General features: G+C 39.2%; 2 protein-coding genes across 5 annotated transcripts in view; both read right to left on the bottom strand.

Annotated features, from left to right (window-relative positions):
• Positions 1-8,475, bottom strand: part of st3gal3b (ST3 beta-galactoside alpha-2,3-sialyltransferase 3b) — a 47,998-nt gene extending 39,523 nt beyond the window's left edge. For 2 of the 4 annotated variants that reach the window (XM_023428140.2, XM_087179809.1), the window contains exon 1: positions 105-591. The gene's annotated coding sequence lies outside the window, so the exon portion shown is untranslated. Of the gene's footprint in view, positions 1-104; positions 592-8,310 lie in introns of those variants that run through there. The other 2 variants (XM_087179807.1, XM_023428138.2) reach the window with 2 other exon arrangements.
• Positions 8,476-14,730: 6,255 nt separating this feature from the next.
• kdm4ab (lysine (K)-specific demethylase 4A, genome duplicate b) overlaps positions 14,731-27,047 on the bottom strand; it is a 20,659-nt gene continuing 8,342 nt past the window's right edge. The window contains exons 11-21 of the mRNA XM_087179804.1: positions 26,955-27,045; positions 26,582-26,757; positions 26,146-26,359; positions 24,893-24,972; positions 20,951-21,006; positions 19,151-19,259; positions 18,181-18,372; positions 17,148-17,318; positions 16,856-16,975; positions 16,425-16,517; positions 14,731-16,315 (exon numbers count right to left, since the gene is read on the bottom strand). Coding sequence (XP_087035930.1) covers positions 16,178-16,315; positions 16,425-16,517; positions 16,856-16,975; positions 17,148-17,318; positions 18,181-18,372; positions 19,151-19,259; positions 20,951-21,006; positions 24,893-24,972; positions 26,146-26,359; positions 26,582-26,757; positions 26,955-27,045 — 1,440 coding nt within the window. The 3' untranslated portion in view covers positions 14,731-16,177. The remainder of the gene's footprint in view (positions 16,316-16,424; positions 16,518-16,855; positions 16,976-17,147; positions 17,319-18,180; positions 18,373-19,150; positions 19,260-20,950; positions 21,007-24,892; positions 24,973-26,145; positions 26,360-26,581; positions 26,758-26,954; positions 27,046-27,047) is intronic.

The raw sequence follows: 27,047 nt of genomic DNA, 5'->3' as shown, positions 1-27,047 counted from the left end.
ACCAACGGTTCGCCAAAAAATGAACCACAAAATCTCTATCGAGGTAAACACGACGTAGTAACGTTTTGCCATTTCCAATTAATAGAGATAATTGTAGACATTACCTGTTCTTTTCTCCTGAGTCTTTGGGTCAGAAACAATGCCAGCCTTAGTTTAAATAATGGATTGGTCGATAAAACGACCGTGTGCTCCTCTCTCTCCAAGTGATCTTGATGAAATCCGTGAAAGTCCCTGGGTCTGTAAGAGCAAGACCACCAGCCTGACTGCGTGTTTCCCCTACTGTTTCACCAGCTCCAGTTCGTATCAAGACTGGCAGAAGGAATAGGAACCCCCTCCATCCACACCATCATCTGCAGCAGCAGCAGCGGCGGCGGCAGCTTGCTGGTCTACAGAAACCCAGTCTCCCACGGACAGTCACATGAGATATCTCTGTGAATTACGATGCCCCCTCCTGTTTTAGCAGAGCTAAAATGAATGCACCTTTTCATCTGGTTCCTCACGTGGTGCTGCTGTCTGCTCGTCAGCTGTTAACATCCCATTGTAACTGGATTTGTTTTTGTATTTATAGCCAACAGACACATCAACCCCCCACCCCGCCACCGAGTTGTAACAGTCCTTGCTCAGCAGCAATAACAGAGATGGAATAATGTATGGCGCTTGTTGAACCGGCTGCCCCACACTACAGTGGTATGTGCTTGGCCAGCACTATTTTGTGATTGACTTTACAGGTGAGAAAGCACGTTTTCATCCCACAGTCATGGTTGAATTTGCTGAAATCCAAAGACCTAATGGGCTGTTAGTGCTGTAAAAGTGGTGTTACAGTCTGATGCATTTTAAGTAAGACAGCTTAGTCTAGGTTGAATCCTTTTTTGTATGCCTCTGTTTGAAAGTTAGGGAAATATTTCTAATTATTCATAAGTAAATGATTACTTCCTCAGGTAGCCCATGTGCTTTATGATTACTTCTGGTACCTCCCAGTATGATAATGTTCCTGTCTATGAACCATAAGCACCTATAAAGTCATTTGTGTTAGGTATGACTGATCCAAGATAATACTGGAAAAGAACCATACATCAACAGGAGCCATAGTCACTGAGGGCTCACCATTTATACTAGAAAAACCAGTCATCAGCCACATTTTCAGATACTTTAACCCATATTCCTTTTGGGTAAATTATAAATACTTAGATGTTTTTTCTCTTTCTCTAATTTTCTGTTATTAATGGAACCTGACATTTTATAAAGATTGTTGCCGGACCAAATTAAACCACAGTCTGCCATCACAGATAATATTTTAAGGGAGAATAAGGCAACATTCTGTCAACTCATGTTCCTGTGGACACATGTCCAGTCAAACTCAGCTTCAGTTGTCTCTACCCGTGTAAAGCAGTCCTAAACACTGGCTGTCAATCTTGTAAATTGAACGTGAAGAGAGTGTGAGAGATTTACACACTAATGTTCCCATAAATGTGAACTGACAGTTTTGTTTCTCAAGTTTCTAAAAACAGAAGTACTGATTTGAAAAGGTGAAGAACTTATACTCTGCTATTCTAAGATGCTTTAGAAACATGGGCCCTGCAGACTTTGTATGTCATCCACCATCCCAGTTGGGCTTTTACCCAATCATGTCTCTGCTCACATCAGATTGTTATATAGCAGCAGATCCATAGTCCTGTGCTTCACACCTGCTCAGTTTACTCTGTTAATTCAGTTTTCCTCTCAGAACGTGCATCTTATTTATGCCCTGACATTTATAAGGCCTCGCATCCTACATAAGCAGTTGCTGGGCTGAGAGCCAAGGTAAGAGAGAGTGGCTGAGGATGTGTGTGGGTGGGTGGGGTGGGGGGTGTGGGGGGGTGTATTCTGCTTTTGCCCTGCAAAGATTGTGGCAGAGTAGCATACCAATCTATTAATATTGAATCAAGCAGGAAATACAATCTGCTCACCCACTGTTCTCCATCTGGGGTCAGGAGCTGGGAGAATAAGATATATACACAAGCAACTACAACCACACACACACACACACGTAGCCTGTAGAAGTCGGAGGCTAGTGGGACTCCTGGTGAGTTGGCAGCACTTTCACGGCCTTTGGCACACGGACCAGTGTTTACATCACACTTACAAGAGGGAATGATCAATGGCCAGAGAAAACAATGGCAGTTTCCATTCTCTGATCATGCCTGGGAAGGGCACTGTTATCTATTTGTCCGCCAGGATATACAGCCATATTCCTGAAGGGGAAAGCACTGTTTGTTTTATACATCCACAGACTGTAATGCATTTACTTCACGGTAAATCATAAGTCTAGCTGCCAAGATGTAGCCACATCAAAACAATTAGATCCTCCAGGCCTCAAAACGTGATTCAGTACTTTCACAATGTGGTTTTCCTCCTTCTACTCCGTCATGCTCCATTACTCTAATTATTGTCAAACTGGCAAGGGTATAAGTAACAGATAAGTTTAGTCTTGAGTGACATGTCATGATAATGAAAATACACACTAAAAATCAAATCTTTCAGTCAGTGCATATTGCAGAATCAGTGCCACTAGCAACGATACCATCAGGTCCATCACTGGAATTAACATTTTATCTGCTTTGTGTGTAGTCAGACAGTTTCCACTGTGCACAAGCTCACATTTAAGCTCACATTTAAGCCCACTCCAAGGGCTTAAAGGTACAAAAGATCAGTGCGTGATGGAAACAGTGAAATCAGGTTGAGTCATTTAATAATACCGTATAGTTTACATGTAATTGATAATAGTGGGAGGTAGCAGCTGTGCAAAAGCTCAACCTCAAAGAAGAAGCTCATCAGATATTGTGAATCTTATCACAAAATCTGTGTTCACTGTAACATCCTAATTTCCTGAGTAATGAATACCCTTTCAAAGGACCTTAATCTGTGTTCTTTTCTTTCAACTCTGTTGCAAACTACTGTAAATCACCAAAATCTAGTGAGCCATACAATTAACAACTGTATTTTTCATTAAAAAAAAAAAAATTATTGAAATTCCAACATGAGTAGAGCCAAACTTTAATGTGGCAAAATAAATAATTGATTGTTGTATCATATGAAGTATAGATTAACCACCTGCTTAATGGCGTGGCTTTTGCTGTAATGGGCAGGCAGCAGGAAATGAAAGCGTTAATGGCCTTCTAATAGATCCCTTAGGAACATGATAAGACTAGAGTGGCTGTGTCTGAATGAACAACACTCTCGCTTCTCATTTGTTTTATTTGTTTTATTTATTTACCATGCTACGAACCATCTTGACTGCAGCTACTTATTTACAGTGGCAAGAGAAGTATGTGAACCCATTGGAATTCATTTGTTTTCTCATTGGTTCTACTCATTAACTCACTAATCATAAAATGCAATCTGAGCTTCATCCAAGTCATTAATGTAGGCAGACATAGTGTCACTATACGCTAATATCACACAAAAATTATAATCTCTTTTGTGGGAATGAAAGTTCCATAAGTACAGTCATTATTATCAGTGACTGTCATGTCTAGAAACTTGGACTGCCTTTACACAACAGCAATTGAAAATATTTTGTCAGGACTGGAACTGCAAATTAAACTAATTTAGACACAGAAATTACAGTGTGTACAGCTGCTGTCTAGTGCTCAAAGGAAAAGTTGACAATTTGGTATATATGCGTATTCGCTTTCTTGCCAAAAGTTAAATGACCATGTCTGTATAGGAAATATGAACCTATAGGTGGTTAGCTTATCTTAGCAAGCAGTTAGCAGCAGCAAAAAGACACATTTTGGTTTTGTGTAGTAGCTCCAGGGCAAATCTCCCACATATAACTACAACTTAAGGTTTTCACTTTTCAGTTTTCATATAGATCAAATCAACACAATATGTCGTCAAAGTGAAATTTTGAGGTGCTGGTAAGGAGATTTAAATAAAATAATAATAATTGGACAGAGCCAGACTAGCTGTTTTCCACTGATTGCAGTCTTTGGGCTAAGCTAAGCTAATAAGCTCTAGGCTGTAGCTTCGTATTTAGCGTACAAACATGAGAGGGAATGGGAAAAGGAACAGGCATATATTTCTCAAAATGTTGACTGAATGACTGGTGCTGTAATAACAGGAGCACCTAATAGAATGACAGAACAATATAGCAAAAAAAGTTACAGAAAATAGGGGGAAAAAAAGGAAAAAACTTTGTGATCTGCCTCTATTATCTTTATGTTTGGACTTTTGTTTATTTCCTGTTTTACTTTGAAATCACTAATCTTGTGGGCCTCATGGTTGTTTTACTTCCTCGCTTTGTTTTCTTTTCACACTTTTGTGATTGTCCATCCCACCATAATGTGTTTCACCTGTGTCCTATTATCCCAGCCTCCCTTGTGTTTTCACTCTCCGTGCTCCCAGTTGTCTTTGTCAGTTCGTCTGTTGAGTTTCCCTGATGTTTCCTCGTGTTCCCGTGATTCCTCTTTAGTTTTGCCTATCGTTTGGATTTTCTGGGTTTTGTGTTCCTGCATGTACTTCAATTTTTACACCAGCATCCTGTACATTTTTGGACTTTTGTATTATTTAAAACTCCTTCTTTGCACCTACCACTTTTAGTTGTCTGCGTTTGGGTGGAGTTACCTTTCATTCCTGACAGAAAAAAGTAAAATCTCTGGCATTCCTTCCTGCTGCACTATTTCAGTGGCAGTTGACTGAGTCAGCATTATCTCATACACCAGACAGTAAAACACTATGCCGCATGTGTCCTGATTTCTCTGGACTAATGATTCGCATCTAATGAAATATGCAAAGGCACCTAAAAATGTCAGTCAAAGAGATGAGAGTGTGAGGTGATGTGCAAGCAGTAGTCACCGTTCCAGTAAACACTTAAAAAAAGTAGAGCCTGGCAGTGATCTTGTTCACATTCTTTCCTCTCTCTATCTGTTTATCTGTCTCATAGATTATCTATTTTCTCCCATTCAGGCACTTGAATTTTATCTCTCTCTCCCATGCATGACTTCATTAAACACATGTAATGTGCTTATTCAAGTTTCCAATTCCAATAAATACAAGAAAGCACGGGTTCTGGTTATTCAGTAATGACTGAGCAGATAAAATAAATTCAGAAACAGCCATATTGAGCTTTGATTTAGGATTCTGTGCCATGTCCAGATAGTTAATCATTGGAAAATACAACCATTTTAAAACAAATAGTTAATCATTTTGGAAAATCGGCTTCATGGTTTGTTTGTTAGATGAAACGATCGTTACCACTCTCCTGTCTGTGTTTAATATGAAGCTACTGCCGGGAGATGGTATTCTTAGCTTGGCATAAAGACTAGAAATGGGTAGAAAGCTAAAAAATTAAAAACTGTGAAATATATAATCTGCATATTGAACATGCCAAATGAGTAGAATATACATGGCTTTTTTATGGACTGCGCTGCTTACAGCATCACTTCTACCTTCCTGGAGCAGACCAGAGTTTATTTTAAGCCCAACGAGGCCAAGGTCATGGATTCATCCTTGACCCACAAATAATTCCTGTTTTTGTTTCGAGCCTCTATCTATGCCAGTGCAGATACTGTATCTGTGGGAAAAAACATTCCCACATAAAGAGAGAAACAAATATTACATATTTGGATGATATAAAAACATTTAGGCTGTTAAAATTGTCTCACCATGATCATGCATGACAGTGCACGTTATCCATACTATCAGCCGAATGGGGCCTCTGCAGCGAGGATGTGACTTATAGTTAACCTCTTTTAACATAGATATTGATCTGAACTTTGCCTCTATTTTTTAACTGAGGTATAAACAGACAATACCTTTGCAGCTGCGGTTCTCAAGTTCTTAATCCAAAGTATCACACAGACGAGCAGGAGCAGTGAAAGACTAAACGATCAAACACTCACACAGTGTGTGAGCGCAACACCAAAGGCACAGTTTGATCTAACATCAGTTTACCATTAACGGGGGATTTGAATAGCAAAACAATGGTGCCCCAGATTATTCCAATTAAATAAATGCAGCAGAGTACAGTATCTCTGTATGCAAACACTTGTTGACCAGTAACAAGATGGGTAGCAAAATCTATGTGGCGAGTTACACTATAAAAATACGGCAAGCTATTCTGACCCGTCATGTAAAGAAATAGCTGTTACTTGGCTAAAAAGTATTATTTTATAACTTATCTCTGTCAAGGGTTTTGAGGTAAGTACGACCCAAATGCAGCCAAATTTGGGGAAAGGTGCAGACAGGTTTATTAACCAAAATAACAGACATGAACAGACGACGTGAACAAACCCTGAACTAAACAGACGAACCGACAGACAAAGGGAAGCACAAAGACTATATAGACAAGGGAGGCAAGGGTGATTGCACACAGGTGAAACACATCAGGGCGGGGCAGACAATCACCACACAGACAGGAAGCAAAAACACTGAGACCCACAAGGAACCAAATTACAAAATAAAACAGGAAGTGCACGGGGAAACAGAGCACAAGACAGGGAAGAATAAACTAGACACTAGAAATACTGAAACCAGAAATACTCAAAACACAGAAAACTAAATCATCAAGAAAGTCCAAAAAAAGTCCAAAAAACGTCCAAAAACCAAACCCCTCCAGGCTGAGATCATGACAATCTCGGTTCCAGATAAAAGGGGAAATTTGGTTTGACCTTTGTACCAGAAGGTAGCAAGCAAATTGAAAGCTTGTTTAAATCAGCTTATATTGTGAAAGGTATTTTGTGGGATTTGGATCTTTTCCAAATTATACGGACATTTGTCTAAACAACAGGATTGTGTGAAAAAACATAACACATTTGCATCTATTATGAATAATAGTTAATCAATTAATTATCATTTAAGGATTCTAAAAAGCTCTATGTGACTCCTGTGTTCTTGGTTACCACCTCTAGCCATTATTATCTATAGTTTATTGGTCCAAAGTCCCTCTGCAATAAAAATTAATGTTTGTTTGCTTGTTGAATACTATGATGGTTCTTATGCCAATTATAAAATGGCAAATAATTTACCTCCCAGCCATAACCCCACAGACCACAACACACAACAGCATGCATAAGGTCAAAATACCTGTGTCATGCAGACCACACATTAACCACAGAGGGTTTCTATATCGATATAGGATTGCTGACTGAAAACTCCTTTTAACATTGTCTCTTTCTCTTTCTTAAAAACAAGGCAATTTTGGTGTTTCATTTGTGCTAGAAACAGGGAAAGATTGCGTGCTTGCAGACACAACATTGCTTTGACGATTATGGGCTCGATCATCATGTGAGAGCGTGGGGCCAAAGTAGAGCCTTAAGGAAACCTATAGGCTTAGATTGTTGCGTTTGCTGCTTAATGAGGTGGCAACAATAGGGAGTCCCATTAGAATATAACAGAAATAGTGCTGTACATGATCTCAATAGCAGCTTAGTTCATGCAGTATAGTTTGCAGAGATGAGCAGAAATACTTGAAATATATAGCACATGTAAAAGCAAATGGTAGCATAAACAGCGATGTCAAAAGGAGCTTATGAGTCAGTGCAGGAAACAGCTATGAATGGGTAGCATCTTGCACAAAAAACTGTTGGCTATCTTTGTGTTAATCTACTTCTTGACTTTTGCTTTCACAAGTTCGTAGCCAGACTTTCTGTCTCTGGCACTGATGCAAAAACACGCTCTCATGTGTGTCTATATGCACATACTTGGTGTTTGATATATCACCACTGCTGCGGTGGACTGCAGATAGTCAAAGTGGCGGCAGAAACACAGCAAAGCGCTTGTTTTTGTGTGTGTGGGGAGGCTTGCAAGAAGGAGGAAGTGTCACAGCAGGAGCCACATTGTGTAGTAGTAGTCTGCATGCACTGTTTTCAAAAGACAAGTGGTTCACCTTAGGTCAGGAAAAGTCTCAGTCACCATACATTATGCCAGACTTTAATGCCAGAAATTAATATGTAATATGTCAGTCTTTTTGATGCCGTAGCTGTCTTTTAAAATCCTGTGTACAGTATTGTGCTTGGCAAATAAATTATTTGGAAGTCACATTCACCTAAAGCCACAGAGAAGATTTATTACTTTTGTTTGCTGCTGTGAGGATTGAGTGAGGCAGCAAGAGCTCAACTTTTCAGAAACCCTTCAGTTACACAAAATTGCAGTAAATTAGGATTACATTTTTGAGTTTTCTACCTCCGTTCCCTTTTAATGTAATTTGCTTTGTCGATTTTTCATTTTGATCAGAATCATGCACTGATGCAGGAACACACTTTGAGCCAGACAAAAAGCAACCATTATAAATCCAGAAAGGCAGAAAGAAACTGAGTATGTATTACTCACTGAGGTTTCCAACAATCCCTTTTTTATGGAGACCTGCAGTCCACCTGTGGTCAGAGTGTATGGCTATGTAACCAACAGTGGTTAATCAAGCTCAGCTGTCAACAGCCTTAAATGTTGACGTGTGAAACACTGTACACCCCTGTTAACTGACCAGTGGCTTATGTCCGACTTTCTCCCTCGTGAGGTGCTTTGGGTAGAAAAGTCCACTGTCTCTGACATGGAAATGATTAATGTGAGTGCAAGCAGTTTTGACAAGCACCGAGACCAGAGCCAAATCCTGAAAGATTAAATAATAAATATAATGGACTTGAATTTGACATTCACATTCACCGGGGGGAAGAAGACACAGGAACTGATAGTTAAAGGAAAATAAATATTATAGGAACACCTTGCACTTACAGTAAGGTGTCAGCTCTGAGCAGAAGATTTGTCTACAATAAAGCAGCTGTGAGTGAAACCAACCAAAGACAAATGGATTCTCAATGTCATTTACAAGCCATAATGTATCTTTTTTTTTAACTAGTTTCACTGAGGAAGAACAAGGTTTCCTGTTTTTGCAGGCGAAACATCCCATGACAGTGCTGTAGCATCAGCGCAAAAACCTACTATGTCAGTGTTAATGTGGTGAAAGGTATCTGCTCTCATGTCAGATTAAGGGAACGTGGCTCTGCAGTTGCAGCAACAGTACCAGCTAATGAGTTGACATCTCAGTCATTTAAAAGGATTAGTTTTCAAGTGTGATCTCTCACACACCCATGGTAGAATTTAATAAAACCTACGGGTACCAAGTGCTTAATTGTTGTCAGGAGCGCTTAATCTCAGCGACACATCTTGACATTTGTATGTTCATTACAGGAAATCCTGCATAGGTGCTCTTTTTTTCACACACTTTAGCTAAATATACAAACAGGGAAAATGTGTGTGTAAACTACTACCAGCAACCCTCATGAAAACCAATACAAGGTTGTAAATTAGAGTCAGTTAAATAGTAGAAGAACCTCCTATCAGATGTTAAAATATCCAAAGTTAATTAATTTTACACTTCTATTGATCTTTGAGTGACTCACTTTACTTTTGGTCTTTGTACACAGTTAATCATTTATCTCCCTGTTGCCTCCCCATACAACAGTTTCCAATGTGCAAAAAGTCAGTTAAACTCTTGACAGTTGGCTAACTGACAAACTGGAAAGGCGCCTCGCTCAGGAAATGTGAAGTGGTTTGGGGGTGGGGGTGGGGGGTGGGGGTAGATAGGCCCATAGCTCTGCGAGATATGTAAGAGCAGGAGGATTTTGTTATGTGGTAAGTATCATGGGTGGTTTGTTGTCAAGTGTGACTGAGATGTCATAAACTGCAATGCACAGCACCGTAGCATGCTAATATGAAAACACAGTACGTGTTTTCCATCAGTTCAACACTCCAGCTTTTAGCAATACACTAATATGCTGCACTATATAATGCATAATGGTCAGCTTTTTATTTACTGTTCACCTTACAAGCACATGTCTCTCCAGCTCATAGCTTTCTGTTTGTTGAGTAATATGATCGAAGCTGCTGCTCAGTAAAGCAGGATTATCATAAACAATTTGAATACTGTAATCTTGTTAAAGGTTGTTAAATTTCCACATCAAAGAGACGATGTTGGTGACTCCATAAGCTGTGACTACATTTGGGTGACAAGAACAGTAAACGACTGGTTAACAACGATGTCTGAAAATCAAACATCAATGGCACAAAGTAACCTGAGCTGTGTCACCTGACTATCATGTGAGTGGTCAGACAATAATACCCTACTAACAGAGGGGCCTGAGGGAGCCACAGCTGCCGGGTCACAGACGAGGGATGAGGGATGGTGTGAGAGTTTAGTTATGGAGGCATGCTGAGAGATAGAGAGTGGATGTGAAAACAATAATTGAGCCATTCGCTTGCATGTTCCCACTCTCTTTCTGTTTCTGTTTCCATGTCTGCGTCAATAGTAACTCTACTTTTATCTCTGTCAGTGTCTTCTCACCAACTCCTGAGGCAAATATCTGGCACTGGCTTATCCAAATGCTCCACTCTGTTCATGATCTAGTTGCTAACTTTAGTGAAAAGAGCTACATGCTGCCTCATGATAGCAGCGAGAATGAATCAAAACAGAAATGTTGTGGGCCATCAAATCAAAAACATCAAATAAAAGACACCCAACCTCTGAGGGATGAGAGGAGGGATGAGACGACGGATGTGAGTCCCCTGTGGGTTCATCACCATGACAAACTGTTACTTCCGTTACATGTAGTTATTTCGTGTCTATTCTTGTAGCAAAGAATCAAAGACGAAGCATTTCATAGATTAGTAATTAAAGAAACTTGCATCTCCCAGCCTCAAATGTAGTAAAGAAAGTCTAAAACTACTCTTTCTGAATACTTACATATCTCCTCCTCTTGTTTTCTTTTGAAGGGAGTGCAGTTTGTATTATAATAATAAATGAGCACATTGTCATATGATCTGAGCTTCTGCACAAGCCAAACTGAAAAGACTATAATGAGGAAACTGGCACAATTCTCTCATGAATTCACATGACCCTGGTGTGTTCAGTCATGATACGCCCTCCGCTATTACCCCACATAAAAATCACTTTGTTCTTTGCGATGATCCACTTCACTGCGTCAGATTTGAGTAGTACTTAACCACACAGTAGCTCTTTTCATTTCATTTTAGCCCCCACAGACTCAATGAAAACCCCCGCCGGTGACAGAAAATAATAGCACAGCAAACCAAGACAGAGCAGCTAATTAAATATTTAAGCATGCAGCAATGAGTCATGGAGTTTTGTATCCCAAATAAGAAACCAATTTCTCTCACAGTGAAATACTTCTCAACTAAAAAGATGCCTGTTAAAAAAAGCATGAAAACAGTATCCTACTGGAAAACAGTGTTGAACATCACTTTTCACTTCACTAAGTAAATCCTCATTTATGATGTAAACTTCCGACTGTGATAAAAAACCCCAAATGTGAGAAAATAGAGGGACTGTATTTTCGTCTTTATATCCTTCACGTTACTTTTTATAGCATTTACAACTTTGTACATGTCACCACTTAATTCCTCACACGTGGCAGAGGCTTAAGGGTTGAATGCAAAGCAAAGCAGCTCGAGCTGGCACCGTCTGTCAGCAGATGCAACCGGAGACAGGGTTGGCTTGGCAGATGTTATGATCCTGTGTGGACGTGGAGCCTGAGAGGAAAAGGGCGCAGAGCCAGCAGTGGTGCTTAGAAAAGGCATCTGCAGGTGGTAGCTATCTACCCACCATCTGTCTGTGTCGTAAAGGGCATTGTCTCTGACCTGTTCCTCAGGGCCTGACTCAGGTTCATTTCATGACATACAATAGAGATACAGTACTTGAATCCAGTTAGAAAGTAAACCACAGATGGTTTAAGATTTCTTAAAATGGTGAAAAGTTAGATAGAAAATTATGAGCTAAAAAGGCCAGTCCAGTTTTGACTTTCGACCAAGTCTAAATTAAATCAAAAATACCCACTATATAGTGCCCTAAAAAATTCCACAATGGTACGAAAAAAGCACTTAATGCTAACTACTCCAAAATGCTAAGCACCGCATTTTAGATGAGATTTCAGTGATGATGCAAAACGACAATGATTCATAAGTATCAATGTACAGCTCACTATTAAGTAAACTACTGAGTGTCCACTATACAGGAAGTAAGGAATCAGTGGACAGGGGGGTAATTTCAGACACAGCTCATGAGTCTACAACCATGCTAACAGCTCTGTGAGTCTGTTATGGACAGCGGGACAGTTAGCTAAATGCTAAGTTGAAACTTGTTGATGTTTAGCTGGTATAAAAAAGCAGAAAAGAGTGCTACTGGGAAAATACCATGGATGTAATGAAGCTCTTAACTAAGAAGTATGACATCACAACAGCCATGACCGAACCAAAGACCGAGACACACACCAATGACGTCATAAAAGACAACAGGTTAAAAACAGAAGGGGAATGCCTACTCTGAAACATCACTGAGGTTTTTAGAGGAAGTAAAAGTGAAGGCGAAACTGTAGGTGGTAGGATGTTTGTAACCAATTCTTACTACCAGCCTGCAAGTGAATGACCACATTCTGCCAGTTCAAAAAAATTTTATGAAATTTAAGGAGAATGCTATGGTTACGTTGACCTGAAGGGGAGTTTACCACGACAAAACTGGAATTCCTCTTCTAGGGCATTTCTTTTCATTTAAAATGACTCAATCCAAAAACTCCCCAGAGGTCTTACATTGAACCAGACAACATGATTCTTTTCAATAAATTTTCAGAGAAACGTCGACTTCCTCAGGGCACACAAAGCATACGCTGTGCACACGGGTAACTTTAATCGGTTTTACCTGTGTGCATGTTTGTGTGTGTGTGTGTGTGTGTGCGTGTGTGTGTGTGTCTTTTAGGCAGTGAACAGAGATAGATATGCAAACATGTAAGCATCAGCATATGCCAGATATATGCCAAGAATTATAGGGGATTAGAGAAAATCTTCAACCTTTAAATTTGTGATCAAATCTGAAAAACAAATGTACACACGTTTATAAAAAAAAAAAAAAAAACATTAAAAAATGTACAGAAGTAGCCCCAGAAATATGCACATAAACCTTCATTGTAAAAAAAAAAAAACATTTTCCACGGGAAATTATGAAAATGCTTTATTTTAATTCTCTAATTTAGAATTAATAAGCAGTATATAGAAACATAATAACAGTTTGTAACACTATGCTTTAGTTGGAAGCACATACTGGGACATTTCTGTGTGTTGACTCCTACTAAATTCTCCTGTGAAACATCTATAACATAAAAATGAATCATTGACTATATAACATTTATAATATATATGTATTCATATTTTATACAAGTATTACATTTAAACATTGTCATTCTATTTAATAATTCAGTTTAAATATTCATAAATACATCTACTGATTCTAAGCTAAAAGAATAGACTAACAAGCTCAGCATGTCTTCATACACCAGTTATGGATTTATGTGCTTACAGCTGCATTATAGTGTGTTAAATGCTCCATTACAGTCCATGCTCTGCTAGTCAATTATGTCACATTTCTTCAGGCAGTTCAGTTTGTTGGTCACGTAGGGAGATACTGCAGATTGCATACCGGCAGTAGAAGTAATAAACTACGTACTGTGCATCTGGTTCAATTAAAAGTCCATTAAAGGTTATTGATTTAATTCAGCCCTGTGGATTTTGAGAAGACAACAGCTTGAGTGTGAAACTTTTCAGAACTCATCTTCAGCTCAGTCGGCTGTTTTTGCAAACTACCCTGCAAAGTAGTTATTGATTTCATTAGCCATGTTCTGTGTTGGGCGAGATGGAGGTTTGCCACAAAATGTCAAATATCACTAAGGTGTAAGCAGCTGCAACAGTTTTCGTTAATGTTGAAATTAACAAATTAAACTTTTAGTGACCCCTGTCTTTTAACTGATATGAGTGGAAACTGGGGATGATCATCTGATTTTGTATTAACTGGACTCGATGACTTGCTTGATTAAATTAGGACTTACTTGAAACTTGAGGGTTAAGACTTGAGACTTGCTTGTGACTTACTCCCACCTCTGGTATAGAGTCTTCCTGTACAGGATTCACTGGGCGGACCCTTATTGGAGGCAGAAGGTTGAGATTTAGTAAAAAAAAAAAAAAAATTCTTGGAACTTTCTTGTCAATAACAGTTAAGTTGGCTGTGACGTTTGTGCAACACAGACATGTTCAGATATTTTATTAAATGCTTACATTGCAAACATCGTCTGTCTGTGAAATTTGCAATGCAAACATGACAATGTTTGCAAATTTGCATGTTTTATTTCTTAAAACGAAGCTTCATAAAGTGAATGATTATTCTTGTTGACTTTTCACAAGTGCAATGCTTGGCTTTTGTGGAATGTGGTTTTTAAACTGGTTTGGATGAATGACCTCCAACGCTGCAGCTGTTAACCTGTTTTTACAAGATCACGTCCATTTAAGTACTGGGGTGCAGAAAGTTAGTGGCCACAGGCCAGAAAACCATCAAGAAACTGTCTCAAATAAGCTTAAATATTTTGTATGATCGTTATAATAAATCATAAGTAATAAATCTACCACAGTCTAACATCCTGGACTTGTCAGAGGTTTAAAAGAGTGCAGTGATGCAGAGAACCAGGAGAAATCTGTCTTATCAAATTCCAGCAGTGGTCTCCACAAGACTCGTCCTGCTTTGGCACAGCTGCAGGCCCTCTGGCTGAGACATCCAGCATCAGCAGTTCAAAAACATGAGAAAGGTTATAACAAAAATGCAGATGAGATAACTCCAGTATAAATGCTGCCTGAATCTCAGTGCTTTAATCTGCTAATTTTTAAACATAGGTAGTTGTAGATAAAGCGAATTGTACAAGGTTCTTTTCTTATCTCAAACTTTACTCAAACAGTTGATGTTTACAAAGAGTATACAGATTTAATGCTGCCATGGACAGAGGCCCTCTCTACACAAAAGACTATTTCAAAGCAGGTACAGGGGACTGATCATGAAAGAAAACTTGCTCAAGTCTGAAATGATCCTATTACAACGGCTTTCGTTTATTTGGGATCAAACTATAACCTGCTTACAACATTCATCACTAGAACTAGCTTTTTATCAGAAACACACACACAAAAATCTAAACTCTGCAGAGACCATGTGTCTAGAAAATGCTAAAAAAAATAAATGTCCTGTGGCAGGAGGCTACAACAAGTGCTTTTGCTTAAAGAGGGACTTGAACCAGATCATTCACACCTTAAACTCCAATAAATGAAAAGCAAGCCTAAAAACAGGATGCCTGCAAACCTATCAATATAATAAATATAAATACATCTGAGCTTTTCTACAGATTGTGAAAAGGACATGACAAAAATAGCTTTGTTCTCAAATGTAATGCACTCGCATAAATAAAGTGTAATAACATTAATTACAATAGTTATAGTAAACCTTGAGCTTTAGAAAAACCAAAGTACACTTGGCCCTTTCAAATGTAAGGCTCGGGCCACTAAAAAACATCTCGCTTTCTTCTATTTTCACAGTAGACGCACATCGTCACTCCTATGGGAAGAAATGCTTGTGAACCATGTAATGCTATGCATTAAGTGACCAGTGTAATTTTAACGTGTCAAAGGTGACCACGACACATCATTTCCTTTCTTTGGGGTTATAACCTAACAGTTTTTGCTTAATCACATTGATTAGTCAATTTTTATTGTAATCAACAGCTGATTGGCTCAGAGTGTACAGTTTTGCCTTTGTTTGACTTCATTGGGAAAACAGTGACTCAAAATCACACTTCCTCTTAAACTTCCTTTCTGAAGGTTAAGCACTGTAAAATATTATGATAAATTATAGTGAAAATAACGTGTCAGCAAGTCAAGAGAAAAAGGTTGAAGAAAAATCACTACCAGAAAAGCTGTCCATTGTATCGTAGCAAGTTGTGTTTACTGCTAAATGTGGTGGTAAAGAAAAAGAAAACATCTTGCCCCAGTTAGATAGTCCAACCTTTTCCATATTTAATAATTCATCGATGGCTTCTTCCTGAGCAAAAGAAAAAAACAAAAACAAAATGGAAGAAGAAAACAGTCTACAGAGTGTGATGGCAAACAGAGATCTAAGAATATTTATTCAATGCACACAAGTCATTTAAAGTCCCAGCCGTAGTTTATAAATATGTAGCCCAACAGGCTGTGGAAGAAGAGGAGGAGGAAGATGGGGTCGTTCCTATCAGCAGTAGCCAGAAACAGAGAAGACCTGGAGCTCTCTCTGGTGAGTTGATGAAGTGGAGAAGGAGTGTTGGAAAGCAGAAGGCGAAAGAAATGGACATTACTCCATGATGGCACGGTAAATGACGGGCTCGATGTAGTCCTCTCTGTATCGAGAGTTGATGACCCGTTGCCTTTTGGAGTTCTGTTTGACGTCGTTCTGTGAGAACAGCTCAAAACGCATGTCTGATGCCACCGACTGAAAACCAAACAGCATCAGGTTTAGGAATTAGTGCTTGCTGGTGCAACAGATCTGACGTCACACCTCATAAACACTTTCTTAGCAGAAAATGGGGATTTTAAGTTACCATTCGTGACTTGACTCGTTTGGGCAGATCCTCATCTAGAGCGTAGATGTCTTCTCGCTTGACAGTGATTTGTGATCCATCCTCAAACTCCACCTGAATGTGCAGACACACATACATCTGAGTTAAACCATTAATATACAAATAATGTGCATGAAAATTACATTGCTTTAAATTGTTATTTTATTACAGAGCAATTTAAAAACTTTATTCACTTGCTGCAATTAAATAAATAAAAAGATATCAAATATTTATGAGCCAACACTTATTTTTAAATGTTTCCCAACATATTTACATTTAACCACACGGGCCACCCACAGTTTGAGGTTGAGGAAAATAACCCAACATCTTCTGATGTGGCTGGACTAGATACAGTGTGTGCATGTCAGGGCAAGTGAGACATAAAAGAGAGACAGATAAAAGGGATGGTTTACCAGGTACATGGGGATGGAGTGTGATGCTACAAATTTGGCTCCATATATCAACCCATCTGTCCACCGCACTTGAACAGCATCACCTTCGGTGGGTGGACCGAGACGGACGCAGTCACGGTTCTGCAAACAGAAAGCGAGTGGTGAGCTCAGGCTGTGTATTAGATTAGGAAACTGAACAGGAATCTTTAGCTTTTGTTTTACATCCATCACTTTAGTTTATCCGTGCGTCACGGCACACTGCAACAGTGGACAATTGAAAATTTTAATGACGTTTGGAAGCAACTTTATTAACCTCGATGTCCTCGGGGAAGAGGTTGTCGCTGTAGGACCCGTCATCGAACACCACCTCATAGAAGGTGGCTGTGGTCAGTTCCACCACCTCACTTTGGTAGTAGCGGCCGTTTTTGTATTTACAGATCACCTTCTGCCCCACTGCCAACTCCCGCATGGACGCCTTGTTGCGCTGAGGAACAGAAACTGAGTGTTACTACTGAATGCTTATCACTCCACATTGCTTTACAACAGTGAAGATAAGGCTACTTGGTCTACTGTAACAGCTAAAACAATGTTCATTCAGTAACATGTACCCAAGAAATAATCTCTCTCCTTGGTGGAATAAAATACACTCGAGTGTTACAGCTGAGGAGCTGCAGAGACAGGTTCAGACTTGTCGACACAAAGCTCAAAACCAAACCAGCAGGACGCTTATCTGCATTCAGTGAACATGAATTTTGTTGCTGCATGTCTCTTGACAGGAGTAAACAGATGTCTGTCTCCCCCAATTAGTGTATCACAACAGCATGAACATGCACTAAAGGAAGACTCCCTGCAGCAGTTTGAGAGCTACTACTGTGCTAAGAGTCTAAAATAATACAAAGAGATCTTGGCACTGAGGTAAGTACATATATCCATCTTATGAACTGGAAAAAGAGATTCATATTTAATTTAAAATTATTCTAATGTCTGAAACAAAAACAAAAAAGCATCCAATGGCAATCAAAAGGGAGGTGCTCTCAAAAGAAAGGGTTTTTTGGCAGACAAAAACACTCCCAAAAATGTGCAGTGGCTGTTTCCCACAACATGCATTTCAGTTCTCAAAACAGAAAGTGCTTGTGGGAAAATAAGTCATTACAGTGCTGGATTTTCAGCTAAACAACCTAATCTGAGCTAAGCAGTGAGATCAGACACAGAGCAACAATGGAGTCTGTACTTAAAATGTAAACAAACCAAATTTTAAACAAATCTTCACAAAATAATTCTTTATAAAAATTGTTCATTGCACTTAATTTATTATTACTGGCCTAACTGTGCTTCCCTTATGTTACCTCGGGTATGACAGGCGTTCTGTGTCTGTGGCAGGTGACGAAGACTACGAACGGCCAGTCGTCTGGATGCATGAGGATACCAGCTGCCTGAGCGCAGGTGGGGTGAAACGCCGTGGAGCAGCGTCCGTGGGAGCACTGGACACAACAGCCCGTCACTTCCCTCTTCATTCGCTTCCTGCAGTACACACACTTCTACCAGAGTGACAAAGACACAGGCGTGGCAGGGGAATGGGGGTCAAGAGATAAAGTTAGCAGGTTGAAGTAAAGGAAGCACAGAGGAAGGAAAGGAGGAGAAAGGAAACATGCAAAGAGAATGAGAATGAAAATAAAGTTATCAAAGGCAGTAAAAGACCTAGACATGAACTGGAACACAGACATGTTAGAGGGAAATTACCCAACTTCCTTTTAACTGGGTTCTGTTATACGTACTTGTTTAAAAGTAGACACACTGAGAAAGGATCCTCTGAGATCGAGAGTGTAACAATGGAAACAAGGCCACCTATTGTGATCCAAGTACCGAATTATTTCCAGTTGACTATTTGTATGTGAGTCATTACACAAGAGAACATGTACATATACTGTCAGCCCTTCACACTGTTTATTGCCAATAGGCGCCAAACCAGTGTCACTATGGAGAAATGTGTATCCTGAGTGAGTCTGTTCATGAGTCACAAGTGTTTGGCAGATGCTCAGGGAAACAGAACCGTTTCAAAATGCCATGAGAAAAACCACAAAGATAAAAGTGAGGTATACAAACCAACAACGATTAGAAAAGACTGCTTGTAACCACATACCAGCAATGCCATATTTACATAATAAATATTCTTTTAATAAGAGAAACAGAGTGGGGCAACTATAGTTTGGCTCATAATCAACAGGAATTACATTCATACTTAAGGCTGAAAAACAGGTGTTTAAATTTCTGCAGTCATTTCAGACGTCCACTAACTGTAGCTGTGACAACTCTTACCAGTCTGAACCGTGGCAGTGGAATGGCAGAGAGGTCGATGGGGCTTCGCTCAGTGATGTTGACAAAGCGGGCTTCCAGCACGGTGATGGCACAGAGTACATGAACCCATCTGTGTGAATGGCAAACATGAAGCAGATTCAGGGCAAACTGTTCAATGTCCAGAGAGCAATGTTTTTTACAAGTGTTGGAGCACGTATTCAGCAACATGTTTACAGTGTTAAAACAACATTATGTGCAGCCCCTTCTAATGTTGGGACAACTCGTCACTGCGTGCATATAAAGCATAAGAATCCATTACTTCAACGACCACGACTGAATTTTATTAAGGCTGGAACAATTACAAACTGACTAATAATTACAGATAAAAAAATATCAATATATATTTATTTTAGTTTTAATATAATCAGTGAAGTGACAAAATTTCTCAAGCTTTCCCAGACACAATAAAGAGCCCCTTAAATCAAGACAGTGATAACTGGAGTGTGAGAGATCATACTGTATCTCGGATATCTGAGCAAACTCCATCCAGACTGAGGTGTGGTTGAAAGCTCCAGAAAAGGCGAGTAAGTCGTCATTTTAAGTCATGTGATGGGGGGGAAAAAAACAAAACTTAAAAATGTATTTTTTCAATACATTTCATGTTGTAACTGATCCACAACTTTGATAATTGGTCCCATCCCTAGTACAATTACATAAACAATATTAAAATAAACCCCAAGAGGAAAAAGGTAAATGCTGCTATATAGTTTATTATAATCACTGTAGATTAGGATACTAACATATAGATAAATATGTGATTGCGATAATGATAATGATAAATAAATGAATAATAAAAAAATAATTCTGGTAGAGTAATAAGCAAATAAAACAAATGGCAGTGTCACTAGCAAAAGGACAGTCAATAAAAATTAAGTGAAAACCAAAGAAAAAAAGAGGACACTGGTTCTGCTGACCTGATTTCCTCAGGCAGCTTGTTCCATAGCTTCAGGGCTCTGACTGAGACTCTGTCACCTCTAGTTTTCAGCCATGCCTCAGGAACAGATACGAGACCTCTGCCCGAGGATCTCAGGCTATAATGTATTATTCTCAGCAATAATAGGAAGTCACAACAAAGTACTAACCCCACTGTTAGGCCACTCAAGATGTGTGGCTGACAAAAATAAAACATTATGTCCGTCTTTAGGTATTTCCTGCCATTTAAACTGAAGTTCACTTACTGTATCCTCCACTCAAAGATACAGTCGGGTCCATAAGTGTTTGGACACAATTATTGTAATTGTGCCTCTGACTTGTTTCAATGTTGTTGCTGTCCAAATATTTATGGACCTGATTTGAGTGTAACCACAAGCTGAGGTTGTGTAAGAACTGCATACATACATCTGCTGCGTGTGTGTGTGTGTGTGTGTGTGTGTGTACATGTTTGCATTTGAAAAGTGCATTTAGCTTGAGGGGCTGGATCCACCAGATGGATGTGAGCAGTAACAGACTGAAGAAACAGACAGACTTAATGCGGTCAAAGGAGAGTGAATGATAGCCACGGGTAGCAATCTGCTGTGCACCAAGCAGACAGATACTATGCACAGGCTGTTTTGTAAACATCATAAATCCATGTCAAATTCTTTCTCTTGCCATTACTTTCATAAGTTTATGACTGTGACCATGAAGACGATCTAATTAAAAAGGAACAGAATCATATCTTCTTAGAAAACGCAAATGTTGCACCGGATAACATCTGAAAAGAATTCCTCATACTTTTTTCTCCGCTATGATGGCAGCACTATTGTCTGCTGTATTACTCACTTGTCATTGTTGGCTCTCTGCAGAGCGCCACCTCTCAGGGAACACAGACAGCAGTCCTACAGGAAGAAATACACAACGTCTGTTATGTTGTAAAACAGTCCCTCTGGCAGCTGACGTCTTTATCCTACAACATTTCAATCTGATGTTTTCTGATTCTACAATGCTCTGATGTATATTATTTATAGTTTAAACTGAGGACAACTCAGTCTCCTCTGTCGGATCACATGGATGGATATCAGCCACGTAAATCTTTGCTTTCTGTAACTGACTATACAACTGGTATGGCAGCTTCCATGAATGCCTCACTGCATTTTCTTAAAACCCTCTAACATGCCACACGGTGAGTAAGTGAACCACAGAGTGACACTTGTAAAGACACAGCTACCAACAGGTTCAGTAAGAGGAACACTGGCAGGCAGTGAAATGAACAGAACAGGTCTGATTTCTTTTTTTTTTTAAATTACCACTTTGCCTCTTTATCAATAACATTTTTCCAGTACACCTCACTTCTTCACTTGTCGTTGACTGACAACAGCATTTAAACCATCACAACAGTTCCAGTCTGACATGACTTTCTCCACAGACATTACGCAAAACACTAGAGGAAAATAAACAAAATATAACACGAAACCCTTAAAAGACAGTCGATTGACTCGGTATATCGAGTGACGGGAATTGATCGACATTTGAACAAATCATCCAATCTTATCAATTCCTGTTATCGATGCTGGCATGTTTTTTATAGCGTGACCCCCATGGACTTTTAAATGTTGACTTGCTGGGCATATTAGGCAATATGGATACACATCTCTCAGTAAATACTAACTACCAAGTATTCAGCCAAACCACTGTATAAAGAGTATTTTGTATTTTAAAATGTATAAAAGGAAATCTGGGGGAGCCAGTTTGAATGAACCTGATGCAGCTGATAAAATTAATAATAAAGCGTCGCCACAGCCTATAGACTCTTGTTTATACTGTATAGCCAGAGCTCTGCTCTGCCTTTGTCTCGGCTAGTGACTAAAGGTGACCGGGCCTTTGCTGTTGAAACAGTCTACTTATCAAGATCAGACAGGCTACATTATTTTTGTCTTTTAAAACTTATCTAAAAATATTCTTTTATCGCAATGCTTTTATGAATGTTTGATATGTTGTTTATTTTTTACTAACAATTTATATTGTTGCGTAACTTACTTCTGTTTAATGATTGGTTAGTTTCAATTTCAGTTTTTGTTCCCCTTTTTCTTTCTGTAAAGCACTTTGTAACTTTGCTATATTGAGACATGCTGAGCATGAGTGTAGCTACATTGATAACACAAATTGCTGGAGCTCCTTTGACAAAATCTATGGTATTAGATGTTCAAATAAATCTATAAAACAGATATATTATTTATTGTATGTACAGAATAGATTCATGTTAATATGTTAATAAATCTATGACAATAGATGACAAATATTCTTAACTAATTCTTAAGTTGAAAAGCTAGACAACTGAAAACAGGAACAGTATGAAGTCCTTGAGGTGTCACAATGAACCACACAGCGGAGCATTGCCCACTGGTGGCCAGGTGTTTGTGTCAATATTAGGCCACATTCCCAGAATGTCTCATCTATTGTTCTGAGCAGAAAAGGAATGCTGAAAGCAAAGGAAATATAAAGATACATTTTACAAACAAAGTTGGGAAAAACAAATTTCCCCCAAACAATAACACACAAAGGAAGAGAACACTCTCACTGCCTCATAACAAAGGAAGTGTTGCCATACAGAGCCATGTTTATCTAAGTGTGATAAAAGAAGGGCTGCTGTGGCTGTCAACAAGCCAACTTTGTGGTGCCAGTGAAGTGCATGATAGTTTAGATTGTGCTAGTAGTAAAATGGGGATCAGCTTCATAATAGTGTGCACATCAAAGTCCATTTTTGTTTGACACTTAAAAATCAAAGTCAAATCAAGTTCCCTGTGTGGGATCATTAAAGTTTATCTTATACTGGTCACAGTGACTGTCAACTATTGGCATCGGCTAGTTGCCTGAGGAAGTGAGCTGTGAACACAGATGTTGCTTCAATATTTAAATCTTAATGTCACACCATGTGCCACCATGTGGTTTCCTGTTAAACTATGTTTAACTCAGAAAAATGTAAAGCTGCAGACATTAAGCATGTAAGGCAAGTGCATTCACTTTCAACATCAACTGAAAATAAATACAGCAGGAAAAATAAGTATTGAACGCGTCAACATTTTCCTCAGTAAATATATTTCTAATGGGGCTATTGACATGAAATTGTCACCAGATGTCGGTAACAACCCAAGTAATCCACACATACAAAGAAATCAAAACATATATGTCCATAAATTAAGTTATGTGTAATAAAGTGGAATGACACAGGGAATAAGTATTGAACACATGAAGGAGGTGCAAAAAGACATGGAAAGCCAAGAAACCAGCTGAAATCTGTCAGTTTTTAGAAAGCAATCCTGCCCCCTATCAGTGCTAATTAATATCAGCTGGTTTAAAAGTAAAAGGTAAAAGCAAAGAGCTTTCTCAAGACCTTCGCAACCTTATTGTTGCAAAACATACTGATGGCATTGGTTACAGACATATTTCTAAACTTCTGAATGTTCCAGTAAGCACCGTTGGGGCCATAATCTGGAAGTGGAAAGAACATAATCTTCACCATAAACCGGCCACGGCCAGGTGCTCCTCACAAGATTTCTGACAGAGGAGTCAAAAGAATAATCAGAAGAGTTGTCCAAGAGCCAAGGAGCACTCGCAGAGAGCTTCAGAAAGACCTGGAATTAGCAGGTACAGTTGTTTCAAAGAAAACAGTAAGTAATGCACCCAACCGCCATGGCCTCTATGCACGCTCACCGCACAAGAAGAAAAAGCATGTTGAAGCTCATTTAAAGTTTGCTGCACAACATTTGGACAAGCCTATGACATACTGGGAGAATATAGTCTGGTCAGATGAGACCAAAATTGAACTCTTTGGATGTCAAAGCACACACCAGTGGAGTTTGGAGGTGGGAACATCATGGTGTGGGGCTGTTATTCATCATATGGTACTGGCAGACTTCATATAATTGAGGGATGGATGGATGGAGAAATGTACCGAGACATTCTTGAAAAGAATCTGCTGCCATCTACCAGGGTGCTGAAGATGAAACGAGGGTGGACATTTCAGCAAGACAATGATCCCAAACACACAGCCAAGGAAACTCTCAATTGGTTTCAGAGAAAGAAAATAAAGCTGCTAGACTGGCCCAGTCAATCAACCGACTTGAATCCAATTGAAAATCTATGGAAAGAACTGAAGATCAGAGTTCATAGAAGAGGCCCCGGGAACCTTCAAGATTTGAAGACAGTTTGTTTGGAAGAATGGGCCAAAATCACACCTAGCAATGCATGCGATTAGTTTCTCCATACAGGAGGCGTCTTGAAGCTGTCATTACCAACAAAGGCTTTTCTACTAAGTATTAAATAAATTTCAGTAAGCATGTTCAATACCTTTCCCTGTGTCACTCCACTTTATTACACATAACTTAATTTATGGACATATATATTTAGATTTCTTTGTATGTGTGGATTACTTGTTACCGACATCTGGTGATAATTTCATGTCAATAGCCCCATTAGAAATATATTTACTGAGAAAAATGTTCTTTTATTTCCCCTGCTGTAAATGAATAAATACAACAGGGGTTCATTAAATCACATCTCTCTGGGCTTTTCCAACCAATTTCTGATGCTTACACTTAATCAAAATCTGTGAGGCTGAACTTCCTGACAGTGACACTGGACTTCAGTCTCCAAATATTAGGTGATCTAGTACTGCGATACAACAACTCTGCTGCTGTATTTGTGGGTTATTCCGTTATCAATATGATGAGCACTGTAAATAATGACTGACTATCTGCTATAGGTGTCTTAGCCCAAATAACTGACCTCAGTGATGGCATCAGCCTCACAGCGGGCACAAAGCCAGTCGTCGAGTTCGGATCCCTCTCCAGACACGCCATAGCAACCTGAATAGGAACAGAAAAGAACATGTCACACATTCAGTTTCCTTGATTTCTTGACTAAGATCTTAGTCACGTCCTTTTTATTTTCATTACCAGGAAAATGCAGTCACTCACAAATATATCAGTAGGTTACATACTTAAATGTAACAGCATGTTTCGTTAATGATAAAATGCCTCTGTGTATATCAACTATCAAGTCACAAAAAACATCACACTAACTAGGTACCCTACACCCCAATACCCCATGTAAACATTTTAGGGATTGGAAATGTATTTATTGATTTTTTTTTCTCATTAGTCTGCCTTTTACTTTTGCCTGGTTTGCCGTGTGGTTTTTGCCTTTGTTTTTTGCCAACATATAAAAATCGCACACTGGCATAGTAAGGAGGTGATCTATTATAATACCTATTAAAATTAAAATAGTAGTAAAATTGAAATGGATTCATGCACCTGATTCAAACTAAAGTGAAATTGAAAATGGAAAAAATTATATAAAATTATGCAATAACCTTGAAAAAACATTTATGATGTTGTCACACATTTTGCACCCTGTGTTTTTATTTCCAGTACTTTTATGAGTATTTTATGAAAACAGGACTTTTATCTACGAACATTTCGATCACAGATAAGTAATCTGAGATCAAAACATTGAGAGTCATGTCCATGTAAAATAAAGGGGAACTTGGAATGAGACAACGTGTGCTGGGGTTGAGCAGTGGCCACGGGTGTTTGTGAACCTGTTGGAAAAAGTCTCACATTCAAAAGAATGGAAAACAACTGAGTGGACTATAAAACAAATAGGCCATGAAAAAACTGCATGAAAATAAAACGTTTTTGGAAAGGACATTGAAGACAATTAAAATAAAAAAATATTGCAAATAAAACTCAACTATGAGCACTTCATTCAGTCAAACAATTAATTTCAGATAGGCTGTGTGTGCAAGAGATCTTAGCAGGCTGAATCATCTAAGGCTCCGCAGGTGTGTTTGTGTACTCATCCATAATGCATTTATGGCCTTTGGTGATGGCTGTTTTTTGTGAGTGGTGGTTTCTGAAGAATAACAAAGGATCTGAATGTACTGTACGTAAGATATACTTCATTTTACAATCCCTCAAGTGCTCCAGCCCCTGCATACTTTATTAGATACCTGACAGTTACATAAAAAAGGGGCTTACTTGTGTGTACACGGACGCAGCACTGCGCACAGCTGACTAGCCGGCTAGTCCCGTCATCTGCTACATGAGGGTTAGACAGCTGTCCCTCCCCGCTATCACTCGTCTTGCTGGTTTGGGTGTTGAAACACATTTCTGGGATGAGTGGTTTGGACCACTGACGGCCCCCTGGACGGTTCACCAACTTCACATTGGAACTGCCAATACTGGACTCAGACTTGAGGGGGAAAGAAAAAGTACACAGGCCTGTTAACACACCATTTCATCCATCTATTATATGAATGTTTTCTCTTGCTGACACATGTCAAAGGCTGACTGCCATAAATGCCTGTATTGATAAACTACAAATTACCATTGAATATTGATCTGAAAGCGTGGTAATAAGACAGTTCAACAACACAACTAGCTTCATGAAAGCATAAATGCTTATAGTTCTCACTTGATGGTAAGTGTGGAAGATCAGGCAGATGGAGCAGTAGGGAGCCTGCTGGCCCATGATCTTGTTGTATTCTCTCTCTGCCTGAGGGTTATATGGCCGACACTGCCACAGCTGGGTTAGCGGCTTTGCCCAGTCCTCTTTCTCCTCTTGTTCGACCTCCACGTCTACATACACATCTACATACGAGATTAGAGGCAAAGTTGACAGGAAAATATTGATATCAACACATTGGAAACAACAGAATGAGGTCAGGACCTGACATCATGAAATTCATAGCGCTTATTTAAGTGGCACTCAAAACAGTACTATTACATTAAGCAAATTGCCTATAGATGAGAAATAAACTAATAAAGTGGAACAATCTTGTATTTACCATCGTCACTGTGCACCTCTCTGATTAGAGGGTGGTGGCGAGGCAGCTTACGGAGCTGTTCCTGCTGCTGCTGCTGCTGCTGCTGCTGCTGCT

This window comes from Seriola lalandi, unplaced genomic scaffold (genome assembly GCF_002814215.2).
Source record: "Seriola lalandi dorsalis isolate HSWRI2012SDOR001 ecotype SW California unplaced genomic scaffold, Sedor1 jcf7180002054866, whole genome shotgun sequence".
In the NCBI taxonomy this organism is placed as follows: domain Eukaryota; kingdom Metazoa; phylum Chordata; class Actinopteri; order Carangiformes; family Carangidae; genus Seriola; species Seriola lalandi.
This window is presented reverse-complemented; position numbering and strand designations above follow the sequence as displayed.